General features: G+C 37.0%; 1 protein-coding gene across 9 annotated transcripts in view; it reads left to right on the top strand.

Annotated features, from left to right (window-relative positions):
• Rapgap1 (Rap GTPase activating protein 1) overlaps positions 1-12,527 on the top strand; it is a 273,776-nt gene that overhangs the window by 244,309 nt on the left and 16,940 nt on the right. For all 9 annotated transcript variants that reach the window (XM_049847606.2, XM_049847621.2, XM_021334487.3 and 6 more), the window contains 2 exons: positions 6,022-6,226; positions 9,636-9,820. In XM_049847606.2, the coding sequence (XP_049703563.1) occupies positions 6,022-6,226; positions 9,636-9,820 (390 nt within the window). The remainder of the gene's footprint in view (positions 1-6,021; positions 6,227-9,635; positions 9,821-12,527) is intronic.

The raw sequence follows: 12,527 nt of genomic DNA, 5'->3' as shown, positions 1-12,527 counted from the left end.
ATAGGTTATTTGAAAGAGAAAGCCAACATTCAGGCCTCTTGGAATGCAAAATTTTCCAATAACGAAACAATTCAAGTTTCAATAAAGCTGTGGCAGAGGGCTGCTTCAATAGAAATTTCACAGCAACCATTATGTCGTGCCCTCCACAATGTAGTGTAAACGAGGACCACATTCAAGCAATTTACTTTCCTACGCAAACCAATCATGGGCCGATGGCGACACACTCAAATAGTGCTTCCATGTCGCTGCAAATACTGGCCAGTTGGCTTCTAAAGAGTTTACATTCTTTTCTATGTCATTCTCCTTTCTGTGGAGAAAATAGATTTACAAGGCTTTTGTATTTTGATTAAAACACGCGCTATTCGAATTCGAATACAATATTGTGAAGAAGTTTGCAGTGATGCTTTGATTATTAAAATGCATATAACCTACCTAAGTGTTACTGTTACTGTTACAGCCTTTTTATCGTCCCACTGCTGGTCACAGGCTTCCTCTCACACGGAGAAGGATGGAGCATTAATCACCACGATTGCTCAATGCGGGATGGTGATTTCAGACTTTAGAGTCCAGGTTTCCTCAAGATACCTAAGTGTAACTGAAATTAATAAATCACTTATGTTATACTGTTTACGTTACAAAAGTACTCATAAAACAACCATTAGAGCGAACCAATTAAATTAACAATATGACGTAACTGTGATGTCATTCAACATTTCCATTTGGTGGATAGCAATAAACCGTAATATTTATGTGACGAGAACACAACTACATAAAGTTTTTCAATAACTAAATGGAGGCTGCATTTGCCAAATGAAATACTCTATTTCAATGTTCGTTTGTTTCTATTTAATATTGTAGCTAAGAATTCTCTTTCAAACTTTTTGCATGAAAACAGAATGGTGACGATGAATTGAGAACCTTGTTTTCTGAGAAATCTTTCTTTTTCAGTAAAAATAAGCATGTTGAAATTCTTTTATTTCATTAATTTTTGTATTAAATATATCTATACTATCTATACTAATATTATAAAGAGGAAAACTTTCTTTGTTTGGTTGTAATGAATAGGCTCAAAAACTACTGGACCGTTTTCAAAAATTCTTTCACCATTCGAAAGCTACATTATCCACGAGTAACATAGGCTATGTTTTATCCCGGTACGGGCAATAGTTACCACGGGACGTGGGTAAAACCGCGGGAAAACGGCTAGTATATTATAATAGGTTAATTTAATATGTACTCATAGACAAAAGTAACTCAGGTATGGTGGGAGTCACCCTTTAAAAGTTAATAATATTTTTCATAACGTAAATAAGTAGAACATTTTCCTCAGCCTTGACTTAGTTATTCAGACGTCTAGCCCATAAAGCCTCGCTTATATTCTGTTCTGTATTATGACATTATTAGGTTAGATGGAAACCTGTTGCCTCGAAGCTACCTGAATAGTTACCTGAATGACGATTCGCCGAAACATCACTCTATTGACGTTTCATTGCCTCTTTGAACGCACACATGTATAAATTCTAGACTTATCCATTTTCAACTTTACTGCTAAGATCATAAGGTTGAAAATTAAAGATGAAGTGCATGCCTGTAGAATATGCTAGTGCATGCATATTAAGAGTTATGTTTTAGTTATAGGGGAGGAAATTACGACGGAACTAAGTTGTGCAATAGTACATGTTATAAGCTGATTCTGTTAAAATTAGTTTGCTGATTACAAATTGTAGATGTTCACAAGTGAACCTATATTAGGTATATATTGTCAGTACTCCTTGCACCGTGGTTTGCTAAATAATGAAGAGTTGTAATACCCTGTGATAGGTCTTTGATTTGAAATCAATGGGAGGCTTATGTTTATGTGGATTTCCTATGACTGAAATGATGCTGGTGATAAATCATTGTATAACACAGTTAACAATACTATTCCACATTATAGAAAATCTTGTTCAGAAAACGCTACATTTTATGAGTAGGTGGCATCAATTCGTATAAGGCACGTAGCCTACAATATCGTTCACAGGAAACTTAAATTACTGCATTTCCCTTAGGGGTTAATTTTAATAAGTATTCGGAAGCTAGGTGAAATATGTGGCTGTGAAATTTTCAGAAACCGGTCTTAAAATGTGCAGGGAAACTTTGAGTATATCTAATTTTTTCTTTGACTTTTAAGATCTCACTAAAGCCATTATTAATAACATACCCCGCGAAATATAATACCAGTAATAAATGAAAATGTAATTGCGTATAATAACAAGAAATAGGGAACATTTTGTTGCCCAAGACTCGCACCTAAAAGCAATAGGTAGACAATTTTTCTTTATGGTCTCATACCTTTTGCGGACAGCATTCTTACATCGCCATAGAAATAGCGTTTCTAGACACATTTCATGTCATAAACTTTTTATTTCCAAGTGAAACTTTACGTGGCACGGAATTCAAGATTCTAACATTTTGTAGCTTGTGGCTTTTTACGCGTGGTAAGAAAAATCTAATCAAATTATTACAAAAATAGCCCAATAGAACCGATTTCTAAATATAGTTTACCGAAATGTTACGAGCGATCTAAACTAGTGGATGCAGTCCGCCCGGGTTAGACGTACAGATTTAGCACCAAGCATTTCAGTATCAGTAGATTATCTTTGTTGTTCCACGCTACACAAATAAATACCCGAGAAATTCCTGTAGGCATTTTATATACGGAATACCAACAAGACTAAATAAACTAGTCTATTCAAAAGTCAGAAGCGCAAGCAGAATATTTAAATCAGCTCATCTTTTTGTTCGCTAGTCTTCTTTCAACGTGGATGCTAGTTACTCGGCTATGAATTAGCACCTTGCCAACGTTTTGCATCAAAATGTTATACACCCCTGCACTTATACGTTTCATGGAACGCGTACACCGAAACATACCGCACTAAATATGTACAGTTGGTAAGAGCAAGTTTCTTTCGCTAACGTAATTAGTTTTTTTGTCCCCACTTCGTGCAATGAATATTTTTTCAACCGGCCGGACTGGCACTTATGTTGCCTCATTTCTTACGGGTTTTCTGTAACACTGGTGTTAATGATAACATAATTAAAAGTACATTTACCCCCAGTCTCCCTACGCAGTATAATTACGAGAAAACGATGCTCCAATGTGTTTCAGGTGCGAAAACATTTTAGGTTGTTTTATGAAGCTTCCTGAGGTAATGGATTCACATACTCGGCTGAATACGTAGCGCCGCAGAATTTTGACTGTAATTAGAACGGATAAATGTTTTTGTGTAACTACTTATGCAAATTATATTTATACGGATGTTTAAGAACAGTTGAATGGTATGCGATTACTGCAGAAAATAGTTGTGGAGAAACGCTATAAAGAATTTTCTGCTATATAAAATCATTCTAGAACGTTCAAAAAACGGAATAGCTCTCATGAATTACGTAATAGCTTTCATTACAGAATTACCCAAAGTCTAACTTTAGTGGAACATTAATGTTGTGCTAGCAAATAATCTTCTGGTGTACGGAAATTTGTCTCTCGCTTTAAATGAGCCGCGAGAGAGAATTATTCGTGTCATTTGTTTGGTATTAGATGTCGTAATTAAGTGTGGCGGGCCTAATGATCCCAAAATGGGAAAGTTAGATAGTTTATTCTTACATTTGCTGAAAGACATCAAAGAGATTTTTCACTGAAGCGTTACGAAAATATATAGTCATGTGAATGTTTTAACTTAAAATAGACAGTAAGAGTACTACAACCAATTTTATTTCGATTACGATGCAATAGTAATATTGTATGTATATGTATCAAATGACGAGTGTATGACGGTAAACAACTGACGTTGTTGTCGTAAAACTGTTTTCTATAACAATTGTGTAACAAGTGCACAGTTACAATCACGATACGCATTTACAATCGATAAGAAACTATAATATGTTAAAGGTACACTTTTGAACCCGTGTGAGAAAATATTCTAGAATTCTTGAAAGACAAGTCGGTTGAATCGTTTGAATTTGGAAGAATGTATGACATTTGACAGAATTCGATTCCTTCGCCGCGGTCATTGCTGACAGGTGTGCGTTCACCATAATGGTTAACGCCTCTTATAAAAACTTGTAGCTACAGCAAAGCAACGTGAAGCCCAACAAACACGGATATTTGATACACAAAATCCGCACAATTACAGTAGATAGGTACATGTCTTCACCAATAGGTAATTATTCCATTTTTTTTACTTGATTTCATTAATTTTCTTTCCGTTCCACTTTGACTGACATTGTAATTAACATAAAAAACGGTTCTAATTGCAAATAACCGTCAATCGAAATTGGATATCGCTTACGCTAGCTTCTATTGATTGATAGTTTTGATAAATAGCCACAAAGTAGGGGAGACCGGGGTTGGTTGACTATAGGGGTAGGTTGACTAACTAGCAAAAACTCGTCCAACGCAATAGCCTTGAGCTAACCAGTGAGATACGAACGTTCGACACCTCCCCCCGCTCAGTCACCGGGAACGCGGCGTCGCGCACGCACGTCGTTTGAGAGAAGGAACGGCTATTGCGTTGGACGAGTTTTTGCTAGTTAGTCAACCTACCCCTATAGTCAACCAACCCCGGTCTCCCCTACATAGAAAAGCTATATTCGTACATATTGAAAACAAATAATCGGCTTTGCGCAAAATAATAATTGAAAATTGGGGCAAAATAATAATTGCGGTCGGTGTATTTTCGTTGTATTATTTATATTCCAAACCTACAAATAAATGCAAATTTCATTCAAGCGGTACATGGAAAGTAAAATAAATAGGAACTATTTGTAAAACTCTGTTTACAGGTTGCCTAGTTTATATTGAAATAGACCCAATATGCTTCCGCTTTCAATGAATTTGAATGTAAAATACAAACAAATAAGTTTTCGGATCTATTACATTTGATCATTTTTACGTTGAATCCGATAAAATTGTAGATTTTTACGTGGAAACAGATTTTAATAACGTAAATTGAAGAGCAACGTAACGTATTGAATTTTCATGCTCTCTATTTAGATACTCCATGAACATGTTGTTATCGGTTTTTTGTTCGACAGTTTTACTCTGTTCAGTGTTTTCGAACGTAAAGTTTATTGATAGCTTTAGTTTTATAGTGTTAGAATAGTTGAGATATTTTATTCTTGCGGTTGCGTGCGAGAGAAACATGAAGTCAGTGACGTCAGATTAATTTGATCAAAGTGGAAATGGCCGGGCATTTTCCACGCTACTTGTTTCGAGTTGCTGTCAACGGTTCGGCTAATGCTTCCGTCGGCTTCCAATTTTAAACTTTTGATGGTGTTTACGGTCGAGGCACAATTTATGCCCCAGTCAATATTACAGAATCAATTTGATCATTTCGTGATCGACTGCGTTTCGGTTCAACGGAGTCACCTGTTTCGTTTATTTATTGATCGCTCTGAAAACTGTTTTGATTGTCACGTTCGGATCCTATCAATTTGCGGTTTCACAAATTGTGGGTCTCGCTGGGATCTCACTGCGTTCCCAAATAGTTGGGATGGGTCTACCGCGAATCAAATTGTGCGGATCGTTACAGTTAGCGTGAAAAGCTACAATGACGGGATCCCACGGTGCGAGTTCAATGGACGACGCGTTCGTCACGCTTACTTGCCCACCGTCAAGATTAGAATTATTGCTGCCTTTACTACTTCATCTAAACATTGAACAGAAATCATGATTTGAACGCATTTATCGTATGTTCAACAAACTGGTCAATTAAGCCTTTGAACTGCATGCGGATAGTAAACACGCTTTTTGATTACCAGTGCGGTGAAAATCGAATGCTGCTTGGTTGAAAATTAAATGCCCACAAATAGAAATTCCTTTCGTAATTACTCGCGTCTAATCAGATGAGATTTCACTCAATGGACGCTTCATTTACATAGTTGTAGTTTACTTGGCATAAATGTCTTGTAGACTAATGAATTAGATACCTAACTATTTAGTTTATGCTGAATCATGGTATTAACTGTTTTTCAATTTTCCAGGTTGGGCGGTCAGAGAAATGTCGCTCGGTTTCGGCTGGTGGTACCGGGAGTGCCACCATCGCCGACCGGCACTCGTACGCAGAGGGCAGAGTCCCAGCGCCCCATGGGCCTCCGCCCTCGCCTGGCGCTGCGGCCGCGCAACGAAAAGTGGCGGCCGCCTGCCTTGCAAGTCGTCGTCTTCTGGAAGATACTCTTGCTAAAAATGGTAAGTTTTAACAGCATATTTTTTTTTAAATCTCCACTTCCTTTGTATGTTTGTCTGTTTTTTTTTTGCGGGATAAACTCAAATATTGCTGCACAGATATTTATGCAGTTTTCACAAGCAGGTGGAGTAATTAATAAGGAATATTTAAGTATACACTAATCCATATATAATCTAATGATTATATGGACTAAGTTGACCCAGAGTATTTTGTTTTAATGTAATCGTGAGTCTTTTATTACGAACTTTGTTTCTTTAATAGTCCAGTGTCGTTGAAAGAGGTCGTCACGACGCGACCGTATATCACAAACTTGCTGGCACCTTGTTAATTATAAATCTTCTTTCAAATTATGTCAGAGAGGGCCATGTTTCGCTCTAATGTTGTCACTTATACTCACTTCCTGACACGACTGCTATTTTAAGAACTCTTGCTAAATATGGCTAAGCTTAGCAGTAGCTATTAGCTTTTGGTCTTTGGTTTTTGGAGTCAGAAATAGCTTTTATAAAAACATTTAGGTGTACATTTTCATTATATTAAGTACCTATTTATTCAGTATCATTTTATAGATCAAAACAAATACCGCAACATACCTACTTCGGTACCCACTTCAGACCGCACAAACCAATAGTTCAGATACTTAACCTTTCAAAGGCGGATCATCTGAACGCTGACCAACGAACTGACTTAACCATAGTGATTTGTGCTCAAAGTACGCGCCATTCGCTGGACCGATAGTTACCGAGCGATTTAACTAAATGCCACTATGTACTAGACTAGAACGTTCGCTTTACAAACTCTGATAGAAGGATTTTCCCACGCATTTCTGCTTATTCACTATAGATATTTTCTTTAGAGACTATCACAATGGTAGATAATAGCAAGGCATTAGAATTATAATCTTAAAGAGTCTTTATTACTGAGTAAATAAATGTACTCATCTTATTCTTAAAGTACTTCTCTAAGAGTGCTTATTTATATTGCTAACCACCTAAGTTTTCAAGCACTAAGTTGTAGTAGCAATAAAACAAGCAATTGCAATTACGCGCATAAACCCATCCCTTGCAGTTGTTAGAATCCTTGACGATTATTAAAATTCTCATAAGAACACAATGCATATAAAAGGTCTGTTGACCCGGTCATAACACAATTAGCTACTCAACTTGCCAGTATGAAATAATCGTTCTTTACAAAAACGTTGCTAATTCCAGCTATTTAGTCTTACAGATACCCAGTTTTGTAGCATGCCATCAAAATGAGTTTTGAGTTACAAAGCTTTAAAATGTAATGAAGTACGTCTAAACTTTTAATTAGTTGGTTCTTATCAGCCGGTCTGTACACGTCAAAGAAAGTTGATTCAAAGCACTAGTTTGTGATACAACAAAGTTGTAGGAAGCGGTTACGTTCAGGAATACAAATAAGTTTTGGAAAGTCAACGCAGATGTATTTGTCAAGTATGCAGTTGTACCGACAATATTTTACGTTGACTTGAGTGCGCGGTGAAACTTGTGTTTGAATACAAAACTACTAGAAACTGTATTTTAAGATTTTTGGGATGCGTACAAGAATAAACAAAGGCCTTTTCTAACGACATGTCCAACAAAAAATTACAAGCACGTCATGTTGTTACAGATATTGATTGATGTTGCGTTTCTAATGGCCGCCCGGCCGTTGAGATGTTTCAAAACCCATAGAATATAAAAGTAGGTATTTACAATGTAACCTTTGTAATACAGAAACTTTCATCATTGTTACAAACGTTTGGAGAAAGTGAAGGAAATGTTGAGAACAGAGGTGTGAAAGTATTCTGGTTCAGATTAACTACTTGATTATTTAAAAGCAAGACGTGCTAATGCCCACGTCGACTCGTTACAGGATTAAATATTTCAACCTGTATTTGAACCCGTTTGTATTGTCATTCTACTTAGAAGTAAAACTCGGCATTCTGTCACAAAACTTTTGTTTTAGTGAGTTGGTATCTCTATTCTAATATTAGTTGATTTTACGTTCATCGGAAACCATTCGTCTCTCAGTTTTGTACGGAATATTTTAGTCAATTAATGAATTCCGATAATGGAGTGCTAACAAAAAGCTTTTGAGATATTTTCGTCACAAAACTTTTTAGTGAAACTCTTTTGTTTTTCGACAGTGACAAAGGTAAAACTTCAATTCCGCTGGATTTAAAAATAGTTTCCGAGCACTAGTTAGCTGATTAAAACATTAATTAAATTAAATGGCGCAGTTTGCTGCACGGGCTATATCTTGGGAAATCAGGCCAATTGCGGTTCTCCTCTCGACTCAAAATCGGCTTCACTGACGACTGTAATTTCCGTTGATAGTGTAATGTGCATTTATATTCAATTTGATGTATAGAATTTCTTTAAATGTGGTAGAAATAGACAGATTTTAAGTAACCCACAAAGAAACCAGAACACTTTTTCTTACATCATTCCTTAACGTAAAAGCCGTAGGTTTTTCGCATACAACTCACAGTAATAGGGCCGTCCTTTGAAAGAGGACAGTGGGAACAATGAGGCCCCGCAGGACTATATTGAGAGTCATGTAAAAAAAAATCTTCTGGACAAAAGGCGGTCTAGACTAGAAATGCCTTGTTTGAAATTAGATGCGGTCCTTAGCAATGGAGGGGAATCCACCCCTTCTTGTTTGCAAGCCAGCTAATCATTGATATTGACAAGTCTTTGCCGTTGAGCTTGGTTCATTAAATCTTTTGTTATTTCAGCGCTTGTTGGCGTTCGTTGTCTAATTAAGGATTGTGTTTGTTCTTTGGAAATATTGGTTTGTTTGCTTTGGGATTATTTTTAGTTGCGTCTGTTTAAATTAAAAACAAAACATTGAAAATTTAAATAGGTGTTAAAAAAAAGATGTTAAACATGTTCAAATGCTTTTTAAAACGTCCCTAATTTGATGGCTGTAAACGTGTATGAAATACGTTCAACGGACGTGATGACTAACGAAAACTGGTTTTGTTCGAGCAAAAAATACGAAAACACATCCTCAGTTACTCACGAACAAAGCAATGAAGTATTTTGCCGAGTAAACGTGTGTAGTTGGAGTAATTATAACAATTTGTTACACAAAAATACTTCGCGTTAAGTGACAATTGTAACCTTGGGCTAGCACTGTTTGGACCTCGAAGGATTTCCAAAGTTTCCATACCAAGTAAGATCGTAATCTAAAAAAAATAATTGGCTCCGTGACTTCCTTAAAGATTGATTTATGGTTTAGAATGAAAACAAAAACCATGTAGGAATTCTATTTCGCGTGACTAAAAGCTGCAGCAGGTATTTATAAGTTGTTAACAATAATTTTATACAGTAAAACTTTCTTAGGTAGTTATTTTACCACACGCTATTTTGGTAGACGAAAATAAATAACATATGTTTTTCTTTATAGGAACTCCACCGACGATAGTTTTACCACCAGTTGGATACTGGGTGGATGGAATGGAAGACACTCCCCCTGAAGGCGAGGACGCCGAACCTCGAGCCCAACCAGGAACCCCTCGGCAAGCTGCGAGGCGGCATAACATTGACACCGACGACACCGCCAAGTACTACAGGCGATTCTTCCTCGGCAAGGTAATTTAAACCATACGTTCAAACGCTAAAGCACATTTCACTTCACACCTACACCAAGAAAAGACGATCTCCTTAAGTGCTGTTGTAGAAAATAGCGTATTATTAAGTTAAGGAAGCTCTGGTCCACTTACATCTTCAATTTCTATAAGGTAAAAGCTTTTGCCTGCTAGAGTTTACATTTTTAGCTTAGATCTTGTGAAGAAACACTGTCTTTAGCATCTGTAGAAATTCACAAGGTACTTGAGGTTCACTTTAAAATATGACAACGAAGAGCAAAGAACATCAGATATCATTGATTTGAAGCGAATGCTTACATCAACCTCAGGAATCTTCGTGCGCAAAGTCACGTTTCAAAGGTTAGGGCATGACGAGAAGCTGCGATACAACGTAAAAAATACACAAATCAAATCACGATTTAATTGCTTTCGTGACCAGAGCGTACTTTCTTCGAGTGGTTCAAATGGACGAAAATAAAAGTGGCATTACAAAACGTGTATTCGGACGATCTGACATTTGCGCGCCACGCTGTCTGCGGCCAGTAAAATAAAACCAACGCATGTTGGCAACCGCTGTGTGCCAATCGCACGAATGCTTACATACATTATTAACGTGGAATATTTAAATCGAAACTTTCATAGGACCCTACGCTAAAATTCGACGCGATTAAATCAGTTATTTTGAGCTTGTAATCACGACTTCATGACATTGAGATTACCCCAAAAAGATAACAAGTTTTCGCAACTATACGCCACGAAGTTTGTTGTAATTTTAGGGACGTGTACAAGTACTGGTGTAACACGATTCGGGTGCACTTTAGTTAAAAATAGTATGTTAAAACATCGCTGCTGTCCACTTGATCACGTCTCCCTTGACATCGTATTGTAAATGAAATATCTTTGCTGTCACGTCAATGTCGATGGCCTTTTATGCCTTGACCTCGCGAAAGGTCTGACTGCAGACAGGAACAAAATATTAATAATTACTTTGTCCCCCTCAATAAGTACTTGGACAGACTAAACAAAAAATATAAAGAAAAATGAGTAAGAAAAATCAGCAGTACCTATTATATTCGAGCGGTTTCTCTAGTTACATCCAACTTTCATATTAGTTTTTGTTATAATCCTGATTAGGTTTTTTGTTGTCTATTTACAAGATACCCTTCAAGCATTCAGTGAATTGCACCATTGTTTAAAGCTTCTTAGTTTTATTTCACATGAGTGTAATCATTTCATTCTTTTATAATGTTATCGCAGGCTTTACATCGTGCCGAGCATATGATCTATATTTCACTGCGCGGCTGTACAATGTCAACTAAGACTGAGGACATGGTTGAATAGCGAGCTATGACGTCGCTGCTTCCTAGTGTTTAGGATACAACCCGTTACAAATATTTTTACAATTTTTTCTCCCTTTTATAAGAAGACGGACGTGCCTAACCTAGTCTCACTGTAGGGTAAATCAAAGCTTATAGGGCTATCCAAACTAATATTATAAATGCGAAAGTAACTCTGTCTGTCTGTCTGTCTGTCTGTCTGTCTTTCTGTCTGTCTGTCTGTCTTTTCTTCACGCCTAAACTACTGAACCGATTTGCGTGAAATTTGGTACAGACATAGTTTGAAACTTGAGAAAGGACATAGGATAGTTTTTATTACAAAAAAAAAAAAATTATTCCGGACATATAGCGCCATCTATTGGTCAAATCAAAAATCTGCTGGTAGTCACTATTCCACGCGAACGAAGTTGCGGGCAAAAGCTAGTAATTTATAAAATTCCTTCAAAATAAATGATTTTTAATCCCAGAATGCAAGTTTTCACGTGAGATAGCTAAAACCCGTATTATCTTCTAGTCCCGATTCTTCCAGAACTCTTGAGTAGAATCGCTCACAAATTTTCATTACCCGCTACGCTCTTGTATCTGGCCGCAGTCTATTCTAGTACGCGCACCACATCGGTACAGTTACAACCACGTGTGAACTTTCCCATACCCACGCCCATAGGCTCACTTTTTGTACCTTTTTTGTAACGTTTCGAATCTTCATAATTGCTATCTTTCGAACATGCGACACTTTTCGTTTTATATTCTTTGATCAATAAATGGGCTTTGTATTGTTTGAACGCCTACTCATTTATTTTTCTCTCATGGTTTCGATAGCTTTTTCATTGTTCACAAAAAAACAACCCTGACTTTCATTTGTTTTATCTCACGTAAATCAAAACTGAATCGTTAGCATCAATATATTTTCTTAGTTTAAAAAAGTCACCTACGACCTAGACGTAAAATTGAAAACTGTTGCCAGCATAAATGCGACGACAACCCACCCGCCGCTTAATGTCATGAAAATGTGGCATAAAGTTGCCATGTTAAAATATTCAGCCGATACTTTCTGCAAGTAAAATTACACGTAAACAAAACCGCAAGGCGAGCCACCGATGTCTAAGTAATGTTCGGTTCCTGTGTAAGTATGTTCGAACGATGTTACAAGGCAGTACATTAGAGTGCGAATCGTGTAAGTGCATAATGTTCGTCGGGAAAGTTGGTTACCACAAGTAATGTGGTTATGGACGCCACTACTTGCACCCATTGAACCAAGCTAGTATAAGAGCGCCTTCAGCCTCGTCTACGTCAGACATTCTGCAATGAATGTAAACAATTACGATAGCGTACCTCGGAACGTTATATATTCTTTTATGTAGTTTCGAAACTTTT

Source organism: Helicoverpa armigera, chromosome 18, assembly GCF_030705265.1.
Source record: "Helicoverpa armigera isolate CAAS_96S chromosome 18, ASM3070526v1, whole genome shotgun sequence".
Taxonomy (NCBI): domain Eukaryota; kingdom Metazoa; phylum Arthropoda; class Insecta; order Lepidoptera; family Noctuidae; genus Helicoverpa; species Helicoverpa armigera.
This window is presented reverse-complemented; position numbering and strand designations above follow the sequence as displayed.